This window comes from Cnephaeus nilssonii, assembly GCF_951640355.1.
Source record: "Cnephaeus nilssonii genome assembly, chromosome: 9".
NCBI lineage: Eukaryota > Metazoa > Chordata > Mammalia > Chiroptera > Vespertilionidae > Cnephaeus > Cnephaeus nilssonii.
In genome coordinates, this window is record NC_137080.1 from 11,644,140 (window position 1) to 11,671,105 (window position 26,966).

At 40.0% G+C, this 26,966-nt stretch overlaps 1 protein-coding gene across 2 annotated transcripts in view; it reads right to left on the reverse strand.

Annotated features, from left to right (window-relative positions):
* The window catches only part of ROS1 (ROS proto-oncogene 1, receptor tyrosine kinase), a gene marked incomplete at its 3' end in the record, with an annotated part of 95,470 nt that extends 68,908 nt beyond the window's left edge, over window positions 1-26,562 (reverse strand). For both annotated transcript variants that reach the window (XM_079780235.1, XM_079780234.1), the window contains exons 1-12: window positions 25,866-26,562; window positions 19,263-19,307; window positions 17,509-17,568; window positions 15,492-15,518; window positions 11,173-11,233; window positions 8,787-8,935; window positions 7,665-7,803; window positions 4,696-4,897; window positions 3,982-4,058; window positions 2,147-2,269; window positions 1,799-1,983; window positions 820-917 (exon numbers count right to left, since the gene is read on the reverse strand). In XM_079780235.1, the coding sequence (XP_079636361.1) occupies window positions 820-917; window positions 1,799-1,983; window positions 2,147-2,269; window positions 3,982-4,058; window positions 4,696-4,897; window positions 7,665-7,803; window positions 8,787-8,935; window positions 11,173-11,233; window positions 15,492-15,518; window positions 17,509-17,568; window positions 19,263-19,307; window positions 25,866-25,988 (1,289 nt within the window). In that variant the 5' untranslated portion in view covers window positions 25,989-26,562. The remainder of the gene's footprint in view (window positions 1-819; window positions 918-1,798; window positions 1,984-2,146; window positions 2,270-3,981; window positions 4,059-4,695; window positions 4,898-7,664; window positions 7,804-8,786; window positions 8,936-11,172; window positions 11,234-15,491; window positions 15,519-17,508; window positions 17,569-19,262; window positions 19,308-25,865) is intronic.
* Window positions 26,563-26,966: the final 404 nt, after the last annotated feature.

The window sequence follows — 26,966 nt, forward strand, 5'->3', positions numbered from 1 at the left end:
CCAGCTGTTACATACAAATAAGGAACTGTTGGACATTGAAATTGGGACTCAAAAGAACTGTTGGCCCAGAAAGAAACTCACTATAGACTGATTCATTTGCCTCTCAGCATAACCATTATTGCTTGTCTCATTTTCGGTTCTTATAAGTGAATTTCTAGTATCACATGAGCTCACTCATCTAGGGGAAATGATGAACAACATAGACTGATGAACAAGAACAGCATCGATCAGAATGTCAGACCTCAGAGGGAAGGTAGGGGAGGGTGGGGATAAGGGAGATAGATCAACCAAAGGACTGTGTGCCTGCATATGAGCCTAACCAATGATCACAGACAACAGGAGGGTGGGGGCATGTGTGGGGAGGTGTTTGGGATGGGAATGGGGGGGATGAGGACAAATATGTGATACCTTAATCAATAAAGTAATTTAAAAAAAAAAAGAACGAGTGCAATGAAAAGAGGAAATGGAAGGGCTTCTTTCAAGGAGCATTGAGGGGGGCAATGAGACCCGGGTTGTGCCATAAAATAGTGACAGTACTAGAACCCGGGTCCCTGAGTCCCAGATGAGAGGTCTTTCACATATACCCACATTTTACTGTGAGTGAGAAAGGGAAAACTCTTAACTAGAGAAGTTGTGGATCCAGTTTGAAAGAAATTTCCTCCTGGCTCTATAGAATGAAAACATTATCTGGGTTTATTTAAATTTGAGCTAAGATACATAGATTGGCTCTTCTGAGATGACAATGTTTCATTTTTAAGCAAGTTTCCCAAAGTTTCTTACCCATTGAAGAATTCGTATTTATAAGACTAATCCACTTACCCATTGTATGAATCAGCCACAATTTTTTGAGGAGCAATAATTGAGGAAGGAGTAATTTCCTCAATGTTTGAGCAGTTCTCTAAATCACAAACATATACCTAGAGAATCAAAATTCCAGCAGTAGGATTAGTGTCTGTCTAGATTCAATTTGGCCAACAAGTATTTCTCGGGCATCTGTTCTGTGCTTAGAATTGTGCTGGTCACTGAGCACTTTTTGAAAACATGAAAATGCCCTAAAACTCCATTTTCAATCCTATGTCCTAATGAGTTTATATCCTATTGACATCAATGAAATACAAGTGCCGATTTTCCTGGCTTTGGTAGGCACTCAACTATTTTTAATACTTAGGCTGACCCAAGCTTATGGACTTCTAGCCACAGTGACTGTGATAAGCCTGTCCCTTTCAAAGAAGGAAACTTGAAACACCTCAAGACTGTGTCTTCTCAAAGATTTCAGTGATACTGGTTTTCAGAGATGTAAAGTCAACCCTGGTTATTATATAATTCAAAGTGCTTGCAGCTGATTTTGGCCATGATTGGCAGTCCTACCTAGTTATAATACAAGTACCACCTCTATCTTATGAAAGTTGAATTATCATTAGCATAAACTCATGGCTCTGAAAAATCACCAATAAAGATGATTTAATGGTAGGTCAGGACTAGTACTAGGTATAGACCCTCCTATAGAGCAGATCTATGATTCATTGTTAACCTAGTGTCTAAAACATCCTATATAATAACAGGCTAATATGCAAATTGTCGCCTCGCTGGCCAACCGCCCATGGCCCCTCCCCCAGCCCCTCCACCCCAGCCAGCCCGATGGGCCCCATTGGGGCCGGCACGAATTAGTACACCGGCCCTCTAGTAGTAAATAATTAATGAATACTTATTTAATGAAAAATCATGTTTACTTGTAAATATATCTAATATACATATGAATATCAGTATCTGCTTATTCACTTTAAACTCTCAGACTAACCAGTTCATCCATGATGAAATACATTCTCTGATAAAGCCAGTCGATGGAGATGGAAGTAATCACTCCTGAACCTCTGTAAACAATTCTCAGGTCTGACACATCAGACATGTTGGAAGCCTCCTTGGCCCATATGAGAGTCCCTTCAGAGAAATAAACAACTTGCTGCTGGACATGAACTGATATTCCTAGAAGACCATGCAAATGCACGTGCGTTATTTTATAGCACCGGACAAAAAACTTACATAAAAGATAATTTAGTTCTTTAATTTTTCATGAAGAGATTAAAAGAGAAATCAACCTGGATCTTTCTTTTCACACAAAGGAAATATTTCTCTCTACTATACTGACCTGTAATGTTATGGTGTGCAGCATCTGACTGAAGGCACTGTGCTTCATCTACTAGATGTTTTAAAGATCTCTTTCTTAGAGAAGACTTTCTGGATAAAAAGAGCCACTGTTCCTCTTCTTGAACTAAAATGACAACACGATTTACAGAGACAGCCCCAACCATATACCCATCGACACAAGAAGATCAATGCCACCCTCCAAAGCAAGGGGCGAGCACTTGAAAGAGGCCGGTTAGATTTCCTCTGAAGGCACTGGGGCATTTCAACGGTGGTATAAATCACATTCTTCTATGATTGGGATCGCAAGTACAGTGTCAACCAAGTGGGTTGTATGTGTATGTGCCCCTAAGGGACCTCAAAATAATATGACATGGAGTATCGCCATTCTCAACAGCCTTGCCACAAGAGAGTGTTCAGCTCATTACGGTCAGCCATAAGAATTTGACTGCTGGGTGGAGGTGGTCCAGCGCAGGCCAGAGTGGGTGTTACACAGCGCGCGTACACACACACACACACACACACACACACAGGCATTGGTTGTCTTCCTATTGTCTTCGATATCTCTCCCTGAGGCAGGAGGAAAGTCCTTGGAGGAAGGAAATTTGAGGACAGCAGAACTCTGCTTGATGTCCTGTTTTATTGGAGACTGATGAAGTGTGTGCTGGTGAACACTCTTAGGGCGATTAATAAATGTTATGCAATAATCACAGTAATGACAAGCTTAAGCCTGCTCTATATTTAACTTGCCCTTTGGACATGTTTTTTGCATAGCCAAAATACCTCTCCTTTCCTAGAGTCTCGTAACAGCCAAAGAAAACAAAGGCTGGTGAAAGGTGACATTCAATACCCACGGGCATAGGTGTGTGCAGTTGGGTAAGGGGCAGTCCATCAGCCAATGGACTCTAGGGAAAATAGACCACAGACTCCTAGAATTCTGGATCTTTGTGTGTTATTCAAAACTATTTTACTAGATTCCTCCAAATATTTCCGGTGCTTCTTAGAAAGCATTTTCATTTATTATTTTGCTCACCTAGCCATCATGCAATAAGTATTCAGTCTCTAGGCAATTGTTAAAATGCCAAAGGCTACCCTAGCTGGTTTGGCCCAGTGGATAGAGCATCAGTCTGTGTACTGAAGGGTTCTGGGTTTGATTCCAGTCAAGGGCACATGCTCGGGTTGTGGGCAAGAGGCAGCCGATCAATGATTCTCTCTCATCATTGATGTTTCTATCTCACTCTCACTCTTCCTTCCTCTCTGAAATCAATAATATATATATATATATATATATATATATATATATATATATATATTGCCAAAAGGCAAAAAAAAAGGGTACTTATAAAATAATAACAAAAGCTAATTTGGTAGATTGGGTATTCAGAGTGGTAAAATGGAGATTATTAAGTCTAGATGTATTTGAAAACCTTAAGGAGACTGGGAGAAAAGATAATTTGCTATGTATTAAATGACAATGATGCACAATATAAAATGGGGGTTGAGGCAGAAAGATTATGTATTACCCCTAAGTGTGTAAATGTGTTACAATCACTAGTGATTTCACCTGAAACCAAGGATTTGCTTGAGGCCATTTTTTAATCCCTAAATTTTCTGATTTTACTCTTTAAATTTCTAAATTCTCATGTGAAACCTTTCCATCTAACAACTTACTTCTATACATCAAATTGAAAGCTTTCCAAGTACCAAGAGGACAGTGTCCATCTGGGCAGAAGAGGGGGGTATGGAGGAACACCAGATGACCCAGGACCTCTGAGAGCTGAACCCACCCTTGCCACCCCCTCAAGTTCTGTGTAACAGAAGAGCAGCGCTGGGCCGTACCTGCTGGGGATGGAGTGGTAATACTAGAGTCTGCTTCTGGCCCCTCCCCAACTTCATTGACTGCTGCAATAGAAAACCTGTTCCAAAAACAATGTGGAGAGATGTGTTTTAGATGGCATGGTGTGAACAGGAGATAAAAATAGAAGGAGCAATAATGTTTCTATTTAAAGGACAATGTGACAATGCACGTATCTAGTTACTTGGTGCCAGTGCTGGGCACTAAATGACCATCAATCACATCCTTGTTTGCATTTCCCATAGAACAGTTCAGGGTCACAGAGGTCAAAAACTGAACTCTGCTATCTGCATGACCCCATTCTTACCCTAATTCAGAGGGACTTAGTAAATGCTAGAAAAGCTAACAATAATAAAATAATAACCCCTAACGGTTAATACAAAATACCATTAACAGAATTTTCACCTCCCTACTGTTTTATGTTGAATTAAATGAAGAAATGGTAGTCATGGTATTTATGATGCCTTTTATTAGCCCATATTTATAAGGATCCTCTGAATATAATAGAAATGCTTGAGAATGTTTCTGTTTAAGATGTGTGATCTAGGAAGCATGCAAACTTGAGGAAAAACACAACTTCATCCCAACACTACAGATTCAATGGGACTTCTCAAAATACATTTAAACTATGTTGCTTAAATAATTATTATGCCTACAGCCATGCTGGTTACATTTTCTTTGCACCACTTAATTCTTACCTGTAGGTGGTATTTGGTAGAGTAGAGTAAAACTGGAAACTGGTTCTCTGCGTTCCTGAATGTAATTTCTGATTTTTGCTGATCAGCCTTAAGTTATAACCCAAAATAGGTCCGCCTGGGAATTGGGGTGGGGCCCAACTGACTTCCACGGTGTCAGGACTTGAGCTCTCAATATTTCTAATGAAAGGAGCAGTTTCAGGAACTAGAAGAAACAATGGTGACACAGTATGCAGAAACATGTACAGGGCTTATGTTTTCAAAGAGGATAGGAAACAATGTCCTGTTTTCTTGAAAAGGTAACATAAGTGAAATACTTTAATCAATATTCAAAATAAGTGATAGACAGAAGGTGGTAAGATATCTATGAGCTGCAACTCTTGATCCCTAAGTCTTAGCCCTTAGCTGTTTTCCTAAGGGACTCTTTCAAATGTTATTTTCCCCACTTCTAACTTATGAACTAGAATTAAATGTGGAAGTATACAGATAGGATAAGTATTCTAGAAAAAAAAGTTGTCAAAAATATCTCCAGAGACTTAAAAGAGCTGAATGTGGGGCAGAACCAAGTTGGGAAGGAGAAAAAAGAATCCGGGAACAAAACTGAGTCAATGATTAGCATGAGTTGAAAGAATTAAGTCCTGGGGCCTTTTCACTCCCTGGAGTGCTATGCCTGACCAGTTCCAGCTGAAGATATGGGTTCAGATAAGCCTGAGCTAGAACAGTCTGCTTCACCTGATGACCCAGACTATACCTTCCTTCCCCCGGCTCCCAGGGTCCCTTGGAATCCAGGTTGACTGCACTTTAGCTACACTCCTTCCCTTGCAAAGAATTAAAGAAGCATGCATTAATTAATTAAGCATCATAGACTTCAGAAGCTACCTAAGTGGCAAAGAACAGAAAGGAAAACAAATGATTTAACAGCCTGTCTTCCATTTACGTCTCCACCTACTTCTCACACCTCCCACCCCTGAAACCACGGGTTTTACTTCCTCTTTCCATAACAAGTTGCACTTCAATGTCCCTTTGCTCTTTAGTAGCCTCTTTCCCTCTGAACACTTCTGGCAAATGCTCTATATCACCCTTGATTTATTAGAGTTGGGAGAAATTAGGTAGTTCAGCCCTCACACTGGACTGGCAGAGGGGGGCAGGGGAGGGTGATGTCTGTAATAGTGTCAACAATAAAAACAGAGTTTAAAAAAACAAATAAATAAAATAAAAAGGCCTTTAATTGACCTCCTCAGCCTTTCTCTGATACAGTTCCTCCCCAGCTCTCAGACTGATCTTCGGCAAACGCCAACATCATTGCATCACTCCGCTGCTCCGTGCACTCGGTCACCGTGGTGAAGAAGGAAGTGGGAATTATGTCAAAAAGCCTAACTCCTTAGAGTTAAGGCCAGATACAATCTGCTCCACTTCAAGCAAGTTCGACCCCACCTACATGGTGTGATGATTGTCCAAATCTCCCCACAAAAGCCCTCCCTGAAAGACTGGTCAGATTAGGCAAGGTAATCCTTGCCCCAAACCATTCCTGTTGGCTAAGAAATTATCTACATAAGGGCCCTAATTACAAGGCGGTCATACCGTCTAAAGTCATGTATTTTCCATAGCTAACAGGGAATAGGACTACGCGGCAATGGAACACAAAACAGATAACTTTATATGCTTTGAGGTGGCTAGAAAAGTGAGGGAGAATTGAAGCATGAGATGCTATCCATGCAAAGGCCACCCATACAGGGCCTGGGACACCCGGAGGGCATATCCTGGAGAAAGGCCCAGGAATAGAAAGCAAAATTTGCGTTTTTTATTATTTTTATTTGACAACCATGCTGTCTCTCCAGCACGGGAAAATGATCCAGCACAGTGGAAGCACATGAGGCATTTTTCTGAACAAAGACGGATGCATAGACAGAAGGTGGTAAGGTATCTATGAGCTGCAACTCTTGTATTCTACTCCGATCTGCAGCATTGCAAACATGGTCCTCGTTCAGTGTCTGACCTGAGGGGATGGGCAGAGAATAACACACAGAGGTGGCCACACTTACCCTGAAATCTAACAAGCAAGAAGAGGACACTAATCGGGGAGGGGGGAAAATGCCCAAATCAACTTCATCAGCTGTCCTTCCGTAGGTCCAAGGCCTAGTTCAGTCAGAGGGTCTCTCACACAGCTGCATCTCCAGAACTGAGGGGTAGGACAGCTAACATCTGGCCTGGAGCCAGTCCTCCCAGGTTCCCTCAGCTACCTCTGAGGCCGAGGGCACCAGGCAGCTCTCCCTGAATGTCTGCCCCAGGAATTCGCCTCCCTAAAAGGCTCGAGGCTTGCATCCTTTTCCTGATGTGAACGTCACATCTTCAAAAGAAGAAATCAGAAAATGCTCCAATATATGTAGTATTTCTTTTAGCTATCTCTGATAAAATGTAGTATAAATGTATTATTGTAACCTTACAGCTGGTCTCTCTACTTTCCAATCTCTCTCATTCCCTCAATCTATTCCATGTGAAGTTGCCAAAATTATCTTTCTGGGGGGCATGTGAAACAATTGCTCTTCTGCTCTAAAACGTCCCATAATTCCTAACTGCTTATTGAGCCTTGCTCTGACCATCTTATTTATACTGCAACCGGACTCTCCTTCCCCTCAACCCCCCATTTCCAATCCCCTAAAGGACAGATCCTGTTCAAAACACTCCTCTGACAGAGTGCACGGCACCTTCCCACCTACGATATACTTTCCTTACTTACTATGTTTACTGCTTCACTTCTATTCCACCAAAACGTGAGCCCCACAAGAGCAGGGGTTTTTGCTTCGACCACAGAGGTATGGTGAGCATCTAGAACACTGCCTGGCACATAGGAACTCACTTGTTGAATGGATCAATTAATGATGGCACAGATTTATTTCATTGTTTAAAATAAAAACACATTAAACGAAAGCTTTAGGATAATCTATTTCATAAGCAATAAGGACACGCCATACCTCCATAAGGGTGAGTCCTGTAACTGGGGCTCGGGGGAGAAGACAGCTGCAGCCGAGCTGTGAAGATCCAAACCACTCGAAAAATATACTCAGTGAAGGGATGCAGGGGCTCGACCACATAGGACAGTTTGGACACGGCCTGGACCAACGAGAGATCAACCGTCAGCACTTGTAGAATCACCACCTCCACCGTGATGCAGAGCACAGATGAATGTGGAGAAGGGGGGTGGTCGTTTGGATGTAGGGGACTTGGCACCTCCCAGGCCAGATGAAATGAAGGTCTGGAGCTTGGAGCTGAGCCATCCAGACGTCAGTCTGCGAAAGTCACAGAGAAACTCTTTCCTGCTTCAAAACTGCAAAATTATGGATTCGATTATTTGGCATTTACCACACAGCTTTACTTGAATTGTTCAAGTCAACACAGGGTGTCGCAAAAGAATGTATACATACTTTGAACCCATTACGAATTCCAATGGGTTAAATCTGAAAAGAAAGAAACATCAATTGAGCTATTTAAGCTGTTAAAGTATGTATACATTTTGGGGGGCCACCCTGTATACTTGGTGTCTGAGGGATGTTTTTCTCTGAACTGGCTCATGCTTTCCTAAAAGAGCCAGTTCTGATACCTTCCTGCCCTTTATCCTCGTTAGAATCATTTTAAGTGGGATGGGCAGATATGAGCAGATAATGACCAATAACATAAGTAGTTGGTTATAGGATGCTGTGCTGAAGGAATAATATGGATGTCTAGTATATTTTCCTCAAAAATAAAAATAAAGGGTTTAGCAGTAACATGTTACAGAGTAGCAGACATTAAAATCCATCTAACCCAAACCACTAATTTTATGATTTACTCTTCCCCAGATTGTCTTTATACCTATAACTAGAGGCCCAATGCACGAAATTCATGCAAGAGTAGGCCTTCCTTCCCCCAGCTGCCAGCACCGGCTTCCCTCTGGCACCCGGGACCCGGGCTTCCCTTGCAGCCCCAGCTCCGTCCGGAAGGTCATCTGGTCTAATTAGCATATTATGCTTTTATTATTATAGGTTACATGTAGTAATTTGGCACTTTTACTAACTTGGGGGGAAAGACTGCTTAAGTACACAGGCAGCTTTTCATACCTCAGTGTAAGTCCAGCTGCCCGGATGTTGTGCATATTTCCACTGAATGATGTATTTTATTCCAGAGATGTTGGCAGACTTCCATCGCAATGTCACGCTTTGGTTCCCAATGGAAGAAGCAAAGGGCGCAGTGGGGAGGTCTACATTTTCTGGGGGGAAAACAAGATTTCATTCACCATGCACCAACATTCCCACCAGCAGTGTGCGGGATTCCAGTTTCTCCGCATCCTCTTAAACACTTTTACCTTTCCGGGTAGAAGGGACCAGAGTTCTACACATACAAGTAAATGTATATTTCATAGCTTTAAAAAAACATTTGTTTCAAAGCCGTGGTGAAACAGAGGTAAAGTAGGTTTATTCTAAAATATCAAGACAGGAGTGAACCGAATGGGAAAGAGAAGCTAAACTGGGCTATATACTACTTTTAATACAGTGCACGGCCCAAAAGACTCTGGAAGGAGATAACTGGGTTACAATTCAGATTACATCCCTCTCCAGCTGTACAGCCCCAAGCAACCCTAAGCAGGTATTTATACTTGTGCCTCATTTTTCTCATCTGTAAAATGAGGCCAATGATAATACTTATATCTTGAGGAAAAAAGAAAAAGAGCTAATACCTATAAACTACTTAGAACAAAATCTGACTCATAAATGCCTAATAAATGATAGCTATTCATATTTCAACATATTATTAGTTACTATCATTCCTGCCATGTGGAAAAGGGGCATGGAGGGTATCTCAAACAGACTAAGATGGCAGACCAACAGGTAACTGGATCATGTGTTCAAGACAAACAAGGTGTTAGGTGCCTGGGCAATAAGATTTGTTGTAACAAACTAAGGATATGAGTTGTAAGCACAAATGCCTTTTTTTTAAGACTGGATACATCTTATCTGTCAGTGGTACAGACCCTGATCCAAAGCCAGTGAGAAATTTAAAATAAAGCACTAATTATACTGGCATTCTAACCAAATTGTATAATTAAGTGGGTAGTATAATTTCAGAATATTAAAATAGGATGTAAATCAGTTTTCCAAACTTTCTCAGTTCTAAAATCTTTAGTTTCTCAGTAATTTTTTTTAAGATTCTCTGGACCAAAAGAATAATCTAACAGTTCCATTTATTATTATAACATAAGTATGCATGCTCTATCAACTTAATATATTTGAAAAAATAGCACATACACTTAAAGACAAAATAATATATTTGCTTCATCCTTAAAATGATTGCTAACTAATGGGATCTCTGTGCTTTTGGGGGACTGTACAATGTCTTTAATGTTGTAATCAGATTGGGTACCACCATCTCTTTTCCTGTCCCATGTTTGAGTTTCTCATGGTACTTGTTTTTTATCACAGCAATAACCAAAACAGCCCAGCATCACAAAGATATGATATCAACGATAGGAACGTAGTGCAATCCATTGTTTATAGCATGAATTACCTCCAGCTAGTAGTTCTGCTGTAGGCAGTTAGGCAGACGTGAGCAGAGGGACGATGATCGGCCAGGTACAGGTCACCGAGGTGGAAAGCCCCAAGTGCCTAGCGGTGGTCAATCAATTGTAGGGTGGGGCCTTGCCCCCAGGGTGACTTTTCCTCCCCTCGCCTATCACTGGTTGTGAGATTTGGACCTCCTGACTTTTCCTCCCTAGAGATAACATCTAGGCCTCAGTTGTTTTTCAGCTCCAGGCCCAAATAAGCAACAAAACCAGCAAGGCTGACATGGGGACCAGCTTCTATACATCATCTGAATGTCCTAGAGCAGTGGTCGGCAAACTCATTAGTCAACAGAGACAAACATCAACAGTACAACGCTTGAAATTTCTTTTGAGAGCTGAAAACCGACTTCTGCGCATGGGCCACAAAGTTTCAACCGCACTGTACACGCGCTTCCGCACGTGGTATTTTGTGGAAGAGCCACACTCAAGGGGCCAAAGAGCCGCATGTGGCTCGAGAGCCGCAGTTTGCCGACCACGGGCCTAGAGTCTTGTAGGGAGCCATGCTTCTGGGAGGTGCTTTATTGAATAACTGCTAGCTGAATAATTCCCTGAAGAATACATTTAAAAATTCCTATGCTCTCAGTTCATGAAAACAGTGGCATTGCCTGACATCAAGTCGGCTCCTTCACATCTGTCTCTCTCGTTGATAGGAGTGACTGCATCTACTGACCGAGGGCAAAATCAGGTTCTAAACATCACTCAGGTGCTCTGTTCCCCTCTTTTGCTCTGAAAGAGGAGTCTCACTGAATCTCTATCAAAATGGCTTTCCCATTTGAAGTTATGGGATTATAGAGAGATAGACAGATCTGAGTGAGCTATAGGCGTTAAGCACAGGTTCCTAGAGGGGGGTGGATAATTTTCGGTCATAGCTGCACGTGTCCGCTTACCTAGGACTTCCTCCTCGTAGGCGCCTTCAGCACTGCTGCAGCCGTCCTCACAGGCCTCTCGCTGTGGGAGACAGTAGCCCGCCAGTCAGTGCAGCCTTGCTCCTGCTTTGGCTGATAAGCTTCTACTACATTTTGGAATCGCAGTGCCTGATCAATAAGTGCCCCTGCATACCAATGATTGCGACTGTAATAAAGTTCTCAATAAATTTGCCAGTGAGATGGGAACAGCACTTTTCAAACTTTTTTGATCATGTCCCAGATTTCAAAATACATGTAATGAAAGAACTTGGTGCACAAATACATGTGTGTGTGTGGGGGGGAACATTCTTGAAACGGTATTTACTTTTTTCCCCCTTTTTAACAGTTTTATTGAGATCTATTTCATGCACCCTAAAATTTACCCATCTAAAGCACACAGCTCAGTGATTTTTAGTATATTCACAGAACTGTGCAATCACCATTACAATCGAATTTTAGAATAGTTTCCTCCCCAAAAGAAATTCCATACCTGTGATGCAATCTTTATTCTGTTCTGTTCTATTCTATTCTATTCTATTCTATTCTATTCTATTCTATTCTATTCTATTCTATTCTATGCTAATTCATTTCATTTGCTTATTGGGACTCTATTCACTAAATTGATTTCATGACCCTTTCATGGGTCACACCTCACAGTTTGAAAAAACACTGAGCTCCACAATGCAATTATATTTGCCATCTCAGCCAAAGATTTGGTGAGCTAATAACCTAACACTCTAGCCTAAGATTATACCTATTTATTTCCATGCCTTTCTTGAAAAATTAAAAACGGACTATAATCTTGATAATAACTGAACATTTTAATGGAGGTCTGAATACCAGCGTTAAATTTAAAGGTCTACAAAAAATGTAATGGTGGTTAACATATTATCTCAATAACCAAAACCAGAGTAAACATTTTGATGACTGAGACACAAATTTCCTGGAACAGATGTATTAACATTAGTTATGAAGAAAAAAAAAACAAACTTGGAGAAAAGACACACATTGTAAAACTACAACACAATCATGATCAATCTTCCTGGTCTCATTCAACTTATAATGCCTAGGAAAACATACTATTGTTTCTCATGATAATAGTGGAAACCATGGCACAATGCATTTACCCTAAAAATCCCAGGTAGAAGGCTATGATTTGCAAGTACTAGTTGGCCAGTGTTTGATCTGTGAGCTCAGAGGAAGCTGAGCCTGATAAGCCCAGGTTTGCTTAGTTAAGGATTAATTTAAACACCTCAGGTTGGGCTCCAGATTATTTAACTTAAGGGTTTAATATATTTTTCACATCTTTCAGGTTTCAATAAAATACATTCAACACATTTATTATCTGAAGAGAATTAATATACCAAGTGGCAGCAAAATTATCATGTAACATAGGATTTTATTTCCAAGAAAGAACACTAAGGAGGAAGAAAGGAGATGGAATAATGTTTATTTGGAAATATAGCTAGTACTGACTATTGGGAATATATGGGCCTAGTCCTTCTAAATTTTTTTCAGGGGAAAATATGTAACAAAATTCTGATCTATCTAGGCATTTAAATATTTTGTTTTGTTTATTTTATGAAGCTTATATATTTTCCAGTTTTATTGAAACATAATTGATATATAACATTGTATACATTTAAGGTGTACAATATTTGATGCATTTATATATTGCAATATGATGATCACCATAGCATTACCACTATCTTGTCACATAATTACCATTTTTTAAATCAGCTTTTTAAAATATATTTTTATTGATTTCAGAGAGGAAGGGAGAGGGAGAGACAGAGACAGAAACATCAGTGATGAGAGAGAATCACCAATCAGCTGCCTTCTGCATGCCCTCTCCTGGGGATCGAGCCCACAACAGGGGCATGTGCCCTTGACTGGAATGGAACCTGGGACCCTTCAGTCTGCAAGTGGTCGCTCTGTCCCCTGAGCCAAACCAGTCAGAGCAAGATCAATTTTTTAAAGTAACATTCAAGCCTCTCTCTCTCTCTCTCTCTCTCTCTCTCTCTCTCTCTCTCTCTCTCTCTTCTCTTGTCCCTGCTCCACCCGCCATCTCCCCACCCCCAACCTGATCTAAATAATTTTGGACTTCAAATGAAATTATCCAGTGTTTCTCAAGCTTGAGTTGCCTGGAGAGAATCTAAAAGTTGTTAAATTTAAGGAATTCACAGACTCTAAGCTAAAAGCCTTTGTATATTCCAGGCTACTGAGCTGCCATTCCCACTGCAGAAGCCAAGTTCACACTTCCCAGGGCCTGCAGCAGCCTGCGGTCTGTTCCCATCCACACTCCCATTTCTACCGTAGCAGTAAGGCCATCCTTATCACCATCCCTCTGGCTCCCGCCTGGCATGCGTGCTGCCAGTGCCTTTTCTTGCCCTGAAACACAAGGAGGACACACCCATCACCCTTCAGGGGTGCCCCTCATGCAGCTGCTCTATAAGAATTGTGGCTTCATTTTCTAAAAAACCTGGGTCCATGCACTCAAAGAAGAAGGAAAGGCCAGTGTGGGCAAGCACAGAGGACAAGGGAGAGGGGGCCAGATGAGACAGGGGAGTCAGCAGATGTTGACATAATTTTTCTCAAACAACAATAAGAAGCCATAAGAAGATTTAAGAAAGAGTATAACCTGTGTTTTAAATGATCAGGAATAAGCCATCTTACTTGTGGACATCATTTTCCAAGTTTAATTTTGCTAAGCTTTCATTTCCAAGACTATTTCCTCCAAGGAACATGTGCAAAAATTCCAAGCTCCCTAGGTTAAAGCATGAATGGTTGAAGAGCTTGAGTTCCTACAGCTAAATTTAAAATATATGTCTATCTCTATCACCATCTCTATAGAGCATGTACTACTGCTCAGTTCTACGTTAAAGTCTAAAATTTTGAAGTGTAACACAGCAAGGTATAAATAGAAATGAATAGAACTATATGTTAGAACACTGAGAGAACATATTTATATTATCTAAGCAGCATAATGAGTCAGAGGGAACGATCACATCAGTGTGCTGCTTCAATGCCTGAGACACTTGAACTCTCTCTGACTTCCTACACACAATCCTCCTGGGACTGTTGTTGTTGGGGGTTTTGAGTTTTTTTTTTTTTTTAATTTGTTTCTTTGGTTTGTTGTTGGTTTTAGGGTGTGGGGTTTTTGTTTGTTTGTTTGTTTGTTTGTTTGGCTAATTTTGCTTTTATCACACTAATGGGTTCTTAGGCAGTGTTGTTTTTTTTTCAACCAGGAAAAACGTTTCATTGTCTATTTACATATGTGGCACCTCCCCCACCCCCTGTGTTTTATCTCTTCTTAGCTAACCCCACCACCATTCACTCCCAAGGAAAAATCACTCAAGTACAGAGTCATTACAGACTATGGAGAAATTATTCCAATTAAAAAAATTTTTTTATTTGTATTATCAACTAAAGGGGAATTTTTCCATTTTACTAATGGGTAATATTTGTACTCCTTCTTCAGGCAAGATAAGTTAGTTCTGTTCTCTGGTTTTTAAGGACATTTAAAAACAACGCAACAGCGATTTTAAACTGAGAAATAATGTAGTCATAAGTACCTATTGTCAAATGATCTAAAATGAACTCTGAAGATCAGGTTCAGTTCCAGAAGATTGAGGAAGACAAGCTCAAAGTCCTAAGGTCCTTCTGAAGGAGCAGAGAAAGTGCTGGGAGCTGCGGGGGAGGGGCCTGGCCTGGAAGGGGTGTGGGGAGGTGGGAGGCGGGGAGACCTGGGCAGCAGAGTCAGCACAAGGTCCCTCATTAGAACAGCAAGAAAAAACACACACACGCTGTGCTTCAAAATGCTGTCCAAGGAGTTTGTCGAATAAGGGGGAAAAATTGCAACTAAAGTGTTCTTTTTTTAATGCATTGTATTTAATGATAGAGCATATGCTTTATGGGGAAGACAATAAAATCAGCAGAAATAAGCACATCCTGACTTCTGCTCCTGCCTCTCTCCCTGCCACCCTCACCTGCCCAGGCTTCAGGAATTAGAACCCTTCCAACCAGAGCAGCATATGTGTGTAAGTGTATGTGTGTATACACACCTGTGTAACTTTTTAGACATTGCATATGCACACAGATATATAAAACACAGCGAATATTTGTGTCATCATGGGATTCCACAGTCATCTTTATGCCCAGAGTCATAGCACACCCAAGAAGAATGTCTCTGTGCACTGAGAACGACTCAGGTTTCTTCGTTCTTATTTTACCAGCTTTTCCACAAGAGATAAAGACATGGAGTTGGATGACATCCTTTTTTATAAGGATTGCCAACTTACCTCACAAACTGTGGCATAGGTGTCATTCTGCGTGGGGGAAAAAACAAAGAAAAACTACTTAAAATCTATAAAGCTGTAAATAATTTTAATGATACTTAGCTCTATATTTCTCCCAAATTAATTTCTTTTTTTAAAAATATATATTTTATTGATTTTTTACAGAGAGGAAGGGAGAGGGATAGAGAGTTAGAAACATCGATGAGAAAGAAACATAGATCAGCTGCCTCCTGCACACCCCCTAATGGGGATGTGCCCACAACCAAGGTACATGCCCTTGACCAGAATCGAACCTGGGACCCTTCAGTCCGCAGGCTGACGCTCTATCCACTGAGCCAAACCGGTCAGGGCCCAAATTAATTTCTTATCCTGCCAATGGCAAACAACCAATAACAAAATAAAAAATAAATAAAATAAAGTTTTTTTAAAAAAATCAAACAAATCAAAAACAGTTCAAAGCAAGGGAGCCCAGAGCAGAGCCTTCTGCCCAGACAGGCCACTGAAGGAAGAGCTGGAAAACTTATATTTGCATCGCTGGGGAAATGCTGTAGAAAAGCATGATGTCTACCAGAAAGTCCCAGTCAAGTAAGCGGGGATCTGTGATGGACCAGGTTAGAGAATGAAGGGATGTTGGCAGATGCCCAGGGAAGACAGAACCTGAAGTGAAAACTACCAGTAGCTCGAGCTAAGAAAGGGCAGCAGGTCCCTGTGCCCAGACTGGCCATGCTAGCGTCCACTCTGCTGCTGGACTGTTTTCGGACAACAAATGGTACTTTCCCTTCGTTCTCTCCTCCCGTGTGTGTCCGAGCAGCTGCTGTCTGCCCCTCCCTGTGTTCAGTGCAGGAGACACAGTGTGAACAAGATAGAAAGCGTCCTACCCTGATGGGCTTACATGTGGGACAAAGCACGTGACTAGACAAATAATGCTTAAAATTGCAATTGTTAAAAGTGCTGCCAAGGAGAAGTACCTGTGTTTTTAGAATGTATAATAGTTCCCAGGTCCAGAACCCACCTGCCCCACCTTTTGGTAACTTCCGTTCTATGAAGCACACGGTCATAAACATGAGAATGGGCGTGAGTAACTGCTATGACAAAGATCTACGAGGATATACTATACAGGAACAGCTATGAGGACTATAGAAGAGGCCAATGTCCTTATTTAAATCCCAATGCTACGATGTGAGTAATTAATAGAAAATGATATTACCCAACATTACCTCGACCTTACTGATTTAATCTCTGACCTGAACAACCTGCAATACAGCCAGCCCACTTTTAAATTACACAATGTTTGTCCATGAGATTGAGTAATGACCGTGTTTCAGGCACTATCCTTAGGAGGGAGATTCGATTAGTATCCTATTTTAATGATGAGGAAAGTACACTACCAAGAAGTTAAGTACCTTAACAAAGTCACACATGAAGTGGCAAAGCCGAGATAAATGAAAAATAAAATACTGGGGGATGTATTTTCTACCCAAAGAGAAATGAACCTAGGTGCTCGTGACCTCTGGATTAGATTGCTAACATGTTCCCTTCAGAGCCACTTTGGACATGGCTGAGGGCCCTGCTATCCAGAGACGGGTCTGGAGCCACCAGCATCGCCTTACCTGGGAGCTTGTTATCAGTACAGAACCTCAGGTCCTCCCAGACCCACTGAATCAGAATCTGCATTTCAACGAGATTCCTGGTTAAGTGTATATTGACATTTGAGAAGTGCAGGACTAGGAAATTAACAAATACCTAACATCCTACTAAAAGGCCTTTGTAGGAGGCATCCATTGGGCATCCCTGGGCGGGGTGTCCTGGTTTGTGTTAACCTCCCATGGTCTCCAGTTGGGTTAGTAATGGTAATCTCACTTTCCCCCCATTACCATGTATCACTCAGGCTGCCATTCTTTCCCTTTAGGGTCGAGCCAACTAAGTGAAAGCCAATGGAAACTCAAATGGGAGTCCTCTTAGACAACATTTCTCTTAAGGGGAACATTAGTATCAAAACAGAAACATAGTTAACACTTACACACTTTAAAGCACACTTTTCCTGATCTACAGAGTTCCAAAAATGACATCCTTGGATGCACTGCAAGAGACAAGAAGAGACAATGGTGACTGAACAAGAGGGACTCTTTTGTCATCTGAAAACGCAACGATGTTTTAGAAATAGAAATCTACCGAGGAATCTGTGGCCTCAAAAGAATTGGGACATTTGGGGTGATAAGCAGAGCTGTCCTGTCTGCAGACAGCCCGGCGGTGCGGTTCACTGAAAGTTGGCAAGGGTGCTGAGTGGAGTTCAGTCTGGAACGGGCAGGTCAAGAACCCAGAGAGCACCCAAACTTCAGGCAGCACACTGACCACTGGGTAGCTGGCAGCAGGCAAAGTCTAGGTCGGCATGACATTGAACGTATCGTGAATCCATCGGGTGGCCTCACGTGACAAGCCAAACTCAAGTTGGCACTCAAGCAGAAGGCAGCACATCAAACCTTGAATGGGTGGACAGTTTGAGAAGTCTACTGCCCACTGGCCAGCTTTCGCCCCACAGCTGCCCTGAAAACCTTCTCCCAAAGCTGCCTGGGCCTCCTATGGACGGATTTGGCCCATTTCTCCTGACTATTCTTGATCTGCCTATGCCTGTGATTGTATAGACATTTCTTCCACAGGCCACAGAGACACCCGGGTCCCCATTCTTCCTCTCAGTTCCTTCTTTACGGTCTCTTTTTCCCTCTCCCTACACATTTTGATTTTGTGTTCTAGCTTCAACTTTTTCTCTTCTCATTCTTCACGTTCTCCACCGGTGAGCCCATCCACTCCTTCAGTTTTGAGAGATTGTATGTTTCTAGGAATTTATCCATTTCTTCCAGATCGTCCAGTTTGTTGTTCATAATATTTCCTCATAATCTTTTGTATTTCTGCAGTGTCAGTTGTTACTTCTCTTTCATTTCTGATTTTATTTACTTGGATCCTCTCTCTTCTTTTCTTGATGAGTCTGGTTAAAGGCTTATCCATCTTATTTATCTTTTCCAAGAACCAGTTCTTGGTTTCATTGATCTTTTATATTATTTATTTAGATTCTATTTTGTTTATTTTTGCTCTGATCTTTATTATTTCCTTTCTTCTACTCCCTTTGGGCTTTGTTGTTCTTTTTAACCTTTGTTGTTCTTTTTAAACTTCCTTTAAATAGAAGGTTAGATTGTTTATTTGAGATTTCCCTTGTTTCTTGAGGTGGGTCTGGAATGTTCTCAGCTTCCCTCTTAAGACTGCGTTCGCTGTGCCCCATAGATTTTGGGTTGTTGTCTTCTCATTTTCATTTGTTTCACTGTTACCTAGCACAGTGCCTAGTTCATACTTGTGCTTTGAATCATTTAAACATTTGTTGAATAAATGGGCACAGGTGCAGAAAAGTAATAAAACCATAAATGTAATGGTTAGAAGAAACATTGGAGACTACCTAATCCAACCCTCTCAGATAACACATAATAAAACTAAGTTTCAGAAATATTAAATAATTTGCCCAAAGCCATGCAAATATGTAGAGTCAAAATAATGGACTTGGATTGGTCCTGTGTTCTTTCCACTTCAACATTTTCCCTGACTTCATCTGTGAATATTCTATCATTCACTTATAACTATACTTTTCTATTGTCATTCCTCCAGCAGGGACAAAGAAATGAGATTTTACTTAGGACACACCTTACTGTAATAAAACCTGACCATTGCCCCCTTTTCTGTAATCATGCTAACCCTAGACAGTTCTTAACAATGGAAGCAATTACTCACTGGTTCACTCAGATTATACGGCGTACCGCTGTCCAGATGCCTGCCCTGCAATGAAGAAGGAGGTAATAAACACCAGCTCCCAATATTGTGTGTGGTAATAACTACCACACCTTTTTTTTTAAAAAAAGCTTCCTGGAATAGTGCTGCCTCCCTTCTCGGTGTTTTCTAACTGGAAAGTAAGGAGCCAAATGTCTTAAAGTCATTAAATTAGTCATGAAATCAGACAAAATCCCAGTGCAAATTATAAGATATAATGTCTAAGAATTCTTCAGCAATGGTAAAGGGAGGATGGAGGTGTGGCTATAAGGAGGGGTTAAGGGCAATGGGAGAGTCTCACACAATATTAAACAAGCCTGTGACATTAGTCAATTAATCAAGTCAAAGGACTCTGGATAAAACATGAATTATGTTCAGATTTTTCTTTTTTTAAAAAAAAGCAGTCTTATTAAGAGCAGAGAAAAATACAAATTCAGAATTTTACATAGAGTAAAACATCAGATTGCTCTGTTTATTCCTCACATGTTCAGAAATTTTAAGAACTTTTTTTGTGCTGGGGGAAAAGAAAAGAAATGGGAACTGAGGGGAGGAAGTCTCTCCATTGCTCTCTCTCTCCCTGTTTCTTATTTGATGGAGTCCTTCATCGACAGAAGGACTCACAAAGGATGGCAGTCCTGGGCCTATGATAACACATATGTGCTTGGATAACGTTATGTAGATATGACCTCATTGTCAACCTGCCCCACTGATTGACTTAGAATTATGAGCAAAGGAAAACTAAGCGAATTTCTCTAGTTGGTACTGCTCAGAACCTCCCCTTAAAAGTTGCTGAATTTGAACCCCTGAATTGGAGAAGTGATTAATCCAGCAAGGCGCACACCTTCTGTCCTTGGCGGACTCAGCATTATAAACAAGACATGTTTGGGGAAGCGATAGACTGTCCAAGGGGCCTCAGGGGAGGGGGGCGGGCGGCTTATGCATCTGATCAGAAGGGTGGCCTTCTGAACATCCCATGCTTTTCAGAGGGAAGAAAAAAGATGTGCATCACTAGTTCATTAAGCATTCTCTCCCTTCCATGTAAGTCCCCTGTACCCAGAACAGTGTTTGGGGGATAATAGATGTTCAATAAATATATCCTGAAGGAACAAATCCATGAATTCAAGATGACTGCTGCTCGGGAATGCTCGGAAGTTCCGTCCCTTGGAAGCACTGTCCAGGGCCTCGCATTGTGGGGTTTTACTTGAGAAGTAATCGGATGCAGGAACCAAAGAACAAATGCTGCCTTTCCCCCCTCTCCTTTGACGTGTGAATAAAGATTCCTCTAACTGCCGTTCCCTATCCCTTAGATTTGTAAAGAAGGATGCTTACCAGTAATGTGTTTTTAGTCATGAATACTTAGAGTGTAAGAACTGCACCTTGTAGGTGAATTGTTCAACCCTGTGCTTATAGTACTTTGTTCCCATGATTTTGTTCAACATGGAGCTTTGAATTCTCCTTTATACGGTTGAACCACAATCATATACAACTGAGGGTAAAGAGTGAATTTGCAATGGAAATGTTTCCTATTTCTTCAAAAATCTGTTAGTTCATAAAAGCAAAAGGGGTGGACCCTGGGTAGTTTTTTGTGTTCCGTTTTAAACAATAGGACAACAGAGGTGCTTCTTGATGACCATAAAGCCATATTGTACCAGCCCTGAGTCCTTCTATTGGCATCTCTCAAGATTAAATATAACAGCTGAATGGCAGGACCATCAAGTGGTCTCGGGCAAAGGTAGCCTCATGAGTGAGGAGTATGGGATTCTGAGGAAGCAGATTTTGTCAACTTTCTTCCCTAATCTCCACGTGATCTCCACCCCCTTCCTCCTCATCATCATTGCTAACAATTTGTGAGCAACTGCTATGTTCCAGGCACTCTGCAAGGTGTTTTACACTCAACCTCATTTAGCACCTCAACAACTCATTAGGTAGATACTGTTATTAAGGCCATTGCACAGCTGAGCAACAAGGAGGTTTAGTAAATTGCCCGAGTTAGAATTTGAAGGGAGATGAGAGGAATTGCCTCCAGAACCTGTGCTCTTAAACCAAAGCGTGGATGCCTCCTGTAAAATCTGCACCAAATTCACATTCTTCACTTTGGAGTTAGGAGCTGCCCAGTTTGCCTTAGTTCCTCCTGCCCCAATCATCTGCTTAAAACACACAATCCCAGTGCTGGGTCTCAAGTCCTCTTAACCCAACACCTACTTCTTGGCACAAGATTTTCTTCCTGCCCACCTCAGCCGGAACTAATTTCATTTACTTCCTGTCCTAATAAATGAATCAGCAGAATGATCTGCATTGTAATCCCACTGCTCCCAATGTGATATTTTGAAAGTTAACTTGGGCTGTCTAAACTCAGTATTCTCATCTGAGACAAAAATAAAATAATATTTAATCCATGAAGTTCAGGGGGATTTTACTAAATAATGCATTAATTATTATAGTACAGTGCCAGGCACTTAGAAATCTATTAATATTAGGTGCAAAATTGCTATAAATAGTCTTTTGCAGACATTTCTTTGGTTACTTATGCAATAATCTCTTCAGATAAATTTCTTGATGTTCAGGGTTAAAAGTATATTTTTCCTTTTGATTTTGATATTTATTAACCCATGTTTTCTAGAAATCTGTCAATTTGCATCCTAACCACAGTATATGAAAGTGCCAGTTTATCTAAACTTCGCCAACAAAATGTTTTTATCTTTGCCAAACTGATAGAAGAAAAGTTGGTAATTCATTTTTACTATGTATTTCTATGGTTTCTATGAAGTTAAACTTCAAATATTTTTTAGCCATTTATAATCCTTTTTTTTAAAGTAGGTATTCATGTTTTAAATTATTTTAAATGCTTTTATATATAAGCGTTGATAAAATTTTGTTTATCACATGTAATACTTTATTCCATTTTTCAACTTTGTTCTTACTATAATCTGTTTACTGTCATATAGTTTAAGTTTTTAAGCAGTCATATTTATTAATAATTTCTTTAGAGTTTCTGGATTTTGAATCAGGCTTCTTAAGACATTCCCATTCCACAATTATAGAAATATTTGCTCCTACTTTATTTTAATATTTTATGGAGTAAAGTCTTATTTTGTTTTTGTTATTTGTCTGTATTTAAATCACTTTTTTTTAAAGTACCTCCTGGAATTTATTTGAATTTGATAGTGATGTAGGGAGTTGGAGGTTTGTATTCTTTTTTAAAAAACTTTTTTTAGTAGTTTTAGATTTATAACAAAATTGAGATTATGTACAGAGATTCCCCATATAACCCCTGCCCTTACACATGCACAGACTCGCCCATTATCAACATCACTCACCAAATACTACATTTTTACTAAGGATGAACTGACATTGACAAATCATAATTATCCAAAGTCCATAGTTTATGTTAGGATTCACTCTTGGTGTTGTACACTCTATGGGATTAGACAAATGTATAATGACATATATCCATCATTATAATATCACACAGAGTATTTGCCCTGCTCTAACAATCCTCTATGCTCTGCTTATTCATTGTCTCCCTCCCACTCCCTCAAACCCCGTCGCTATAAACCATGGATCTTTTCATTGTCTCCATAGTTTTGTGTTTTCTAGAATGTCACAGAATAGAAATGACATAGTATGTAGCCTTTCCTGTTGGCTTCTTTCACTTAGTTATGTGTATTTAAATTCCTCCATGTGTTTTTTATGGCTTGATAGTTCATTTCTTTTTTGCTCTGAATAATATTCTATTGTCTGGATGTGCCACAATTTATTTATTCATTCACCCACTAAAGGAGGGAGTTGTTCTTTATTCTAAATTGATAGCCCCACTTGGACTTGAGTTGTTATCTTTATCATATTCCATACTTTCTTATGTACATGGTCTTATTTCTGAACTGTATTCTGTTTTACTGGCCTGTCTACTCCTTTACCAATCCAAACTGGGCTAATTTCTGGATATTTTATGGAATCTTTGGATTATGGTTTCATTCCATTATCTTGTTATAAAGTTACATATTATATACAAGAAAACTAGCAATGTCTATACTTTTTAAACAGTACAATCTTCTGAACTCTATTGCAAGTCTTATTGAATTGAATTGATACTTCTAACAGAGCACTCCTTATTCTAAATTGATAGAATACTAGTTCCACAGTCGGCAGGATTTGTTACTAAAAAAAAAAAAAAAAGATTTTGTTGCCAAAGAAGATGAAAAATTCTAATTAAACAAAGCCACTCGTATGCTATTGTGCTCTGTGGATATACAAAAAGAGAGTATGGGAAAAGCAATTCCATAATTATTTGATCATAAATCTCTTTTTCATAAAGGATCTCACAATTCCAGTGTTCTGAAGAATATTATGGCCCTAGCTGGTTTGGCTCAGTGGATAGAGTGTTGGCCTTCAGACTGAAGGGTCCCAGGATGGATTACAGTCAAGGGCACATGACCCGGTTGTAGGCTCCATCTCCAGTAGGGGGCGTGCAGGAAACACCGATCAATGATTCTCTCTCATCATTGATAATTTGATCTCTCTCTCCCTTTCCCTTCCTCTCTGAAATCAATAAAAATATCTTAAAAGAATATTACGTCTTGTTCTCTGCAGCAGGTGGCATATATAATTCAAAAATGTTAAGTCGGTTGATGTAAAATACCCATGCTCAAGCCTAGAACTATGGTTTGTGCAGTTTTGGACAGCAATTTTGAACATTCCTTTGTATAATACTCTTTTGTTTCTTTTTTTAAAAAGCAAAGATGCCTCAGTATCCAGAACTACCCAGTAAAATCAAAGATAACCTTCCCAAATGTCCAGACTAAACTGACAGAGAAAAAAAAAATTCAAACGATAGAATACACTCGAGCACTTTACACATCCTCTCCCCTGCCCCTGGCTGTGTTCATTGTCCATTCACCCCGCTGTGTCCCTCCCGCCCTGCGTGGGAGGCCCAGACGGAGAACCGTCGGTACAGCCACCGGGCAGGTTGGCGGACCGTGTCTCTCGCAGCCGCCACCCCAGCAGCTGCGCCCTTCTCTGTAGGTGGTGGACGGAAGGCAACTCAGCAAAGGAACAAACTGTCTACTTCTACTGACAAACCCTGAAACCAAAGAGCCCACACAAAAAGACACGCTAAAACTAGACATAACTAAAAATAATCAAATACAGAAAATAGAAACTAATGGAAACAACCAGCATCAGTTTTGGTAGTAGCAACATTAACAGGTTATGGCAAGACAATCTTATGATGAGCTATTCTAAATACATTAAAGATCCTGTTTCCATTAAAACTTCAGGGCATAGAGGGAAACTCATATGGACTACTACGTGAAAAGGCTGAGTGCACAACTGTGTGTAAAACTATATACACATTTGGGGGAAAAATACTGAAAGAAAATACAATCAGAGGTTAATAGTGGTGGAATTGTAAGGTTCTTTCCTTTACTCTTCTCTAGTCTCTATCTTATACATGTTTTACAATGAATATGTATTCTTGTTTACAGAGAAAATTTTTAAACTTTTTAATAAAGAAAACATTTAATTGTCCCAGTTTTCCACTTTTAAGTTTGAATTACAACTTTAAAAACCTAAAGCATACAATTCTACATTAATGGCAATGAAGTCTTCAGCAAAGATTTATATAAAATACCAAACTTTTTAAAAAAGTTTGATTATCCATAATAATATTCACAACAGTTTAAATTCAACCAAAAAGAGAGTAACACAAATCAATTTCTTTAACACAAACCATTTTCTTTTCTAATCTACCCTTGGCTTCTATCCCTAATGCTTTAGGATGAGCATTGTATTTTATTTGGTGTTTTCATTATATTTCAAAGTATGACTCTAAGTAGCGTCACATGTAAGCTATCATGGTATGTCCTTTGTCTTTAGATGAGTGTAGCTTACCCTGGCTAGAATGTATTTGGTTTTTAAAGTGAATTCAGAGACTGTTTTAAGTACAACTAAAGTACAATACCTAAAAAGATATGAAATAGTAAATATAGGAGGGATGATACCCAGAAATGAGAAGAAAACATTAATTTTTTTTTTAAAAAAAGCCTCATTACTGAAAAATTACAAATGCACAGAAGCAACAAAGGACTATACAAACAATTCTCGCTTTTGAAATAAAATGTTGTTCTCTATGGCCCTGCATCTGCTGCCTAGGTCATCTACCCCCCCACCCCCCATACAATCATCCATCCCAACGTAAACAGCACTGATGTTTACAGCTGGATGGCATTGCCCTGGGTCCAAACCTTCTTCGTGCTTCAAGACAAATACAAATGATTTTGTAATAAATGAGTTTTCAAATTATAATTTTTTTAAAGCATGCAAAATTGATTGCATTCAATTCTCCTTTACTCAAATCCCAGTCCTCCCCAAAAATCTATGAACAGATAACGAGATAAAATAGGCCTGCCCTACCTTCTGTAATTATAAATGGTCCTAACTTACTTTGAAAAAACAATATTCCTCATGAGAAAACTTCTTATAAAGTGAAAATAATTCAAACCTTTATAACAAGCTGAATTCTATGTTTTAGTTCCCACAAAGACAAATAGCAAGATGGGTAAAACTTACCAGGTTAGTTACACATGACTTTAGGCAGCTGTTTAACACTGTGCACTGACCCACAGACATCCATAGGCAGCCAAGAGTCACGAAGTTGAAAAGTGTCAGGATAAGCCAGTAACTGCTCTTCATCACTTCACCAGCGGCGGAACTTTAGATGCGCGTTCTAATTTTCTCCATTTCGCTATGTAAATTCTTCGGGTTTCATCACTTCAGTTGAAAGAGAGGCGGGTGGATTTTTTATTTTTTTTAAGTAATATACTTGGGCCTTTTCGTTTAGACCTTTGAATCCTAGATAGCTTGTCATATGCCCATAACAGCTATTTCATCACTTAGCTTTGTTTTACTCCCATAAAGAAAATCACCCACTGACTAAAGGTTAGGAGCGCGCTTCGCATGGAAAGGAAACGAAGTGGGAAGCATGTGGTGCGTGCACAGTCCCAAACCCTGACACTTCCCCGGATCACCCACCACTTCACCTTCTTGAGGTTGGTTCAGCTATGCAGGAAATGGGGTTTCGACCACCTAGACTTTAGCCAACAGTAGCACTATTATAATAAAAAATTATAAGAAAAATAGAAGCGCCTAAGTCAAACGATGAGGCAGAGAGGGAAAAACAGAACCCTTTGAAACCAAGAGCACATTTTAAAATGAAAAAGCAAACAAAGATGAAATTAATAGGCAAATACTCTGAGGGTGAGGTAAAGGAAAGGAGGTTTGGTAGAGTGCTTTCAGAAGTTCACTACATATTAACTAAAATGCTGCCTTATCAGGTCTAGTGAGACAGAGAGCTGGAACTAGCCATCACAGAGACCTAAGATATGTACAAGTGTAACTGTCTTCAAAAGGAAATATTGTAAAAATTTCAATTAGCCCAGCATCAAGATAAAGTTAAGCTGAAGTTTAAACAAAGAATTTGAAATCTGCAAAGTACAGCAGTGAGTCATTCTGAGAAAATACTTTTTAGAATGCTGAGGGTTAACTCTTTAAGGTCAGATATTTTTGTGTTGGTGTTCTTTCTCATGACAATCTAAAGTATCAACTAAAGTTCCTTGTCTTCTTAAATAAATGATAATAATATACTTAACCTTCCCTTAATGGCACGAGATT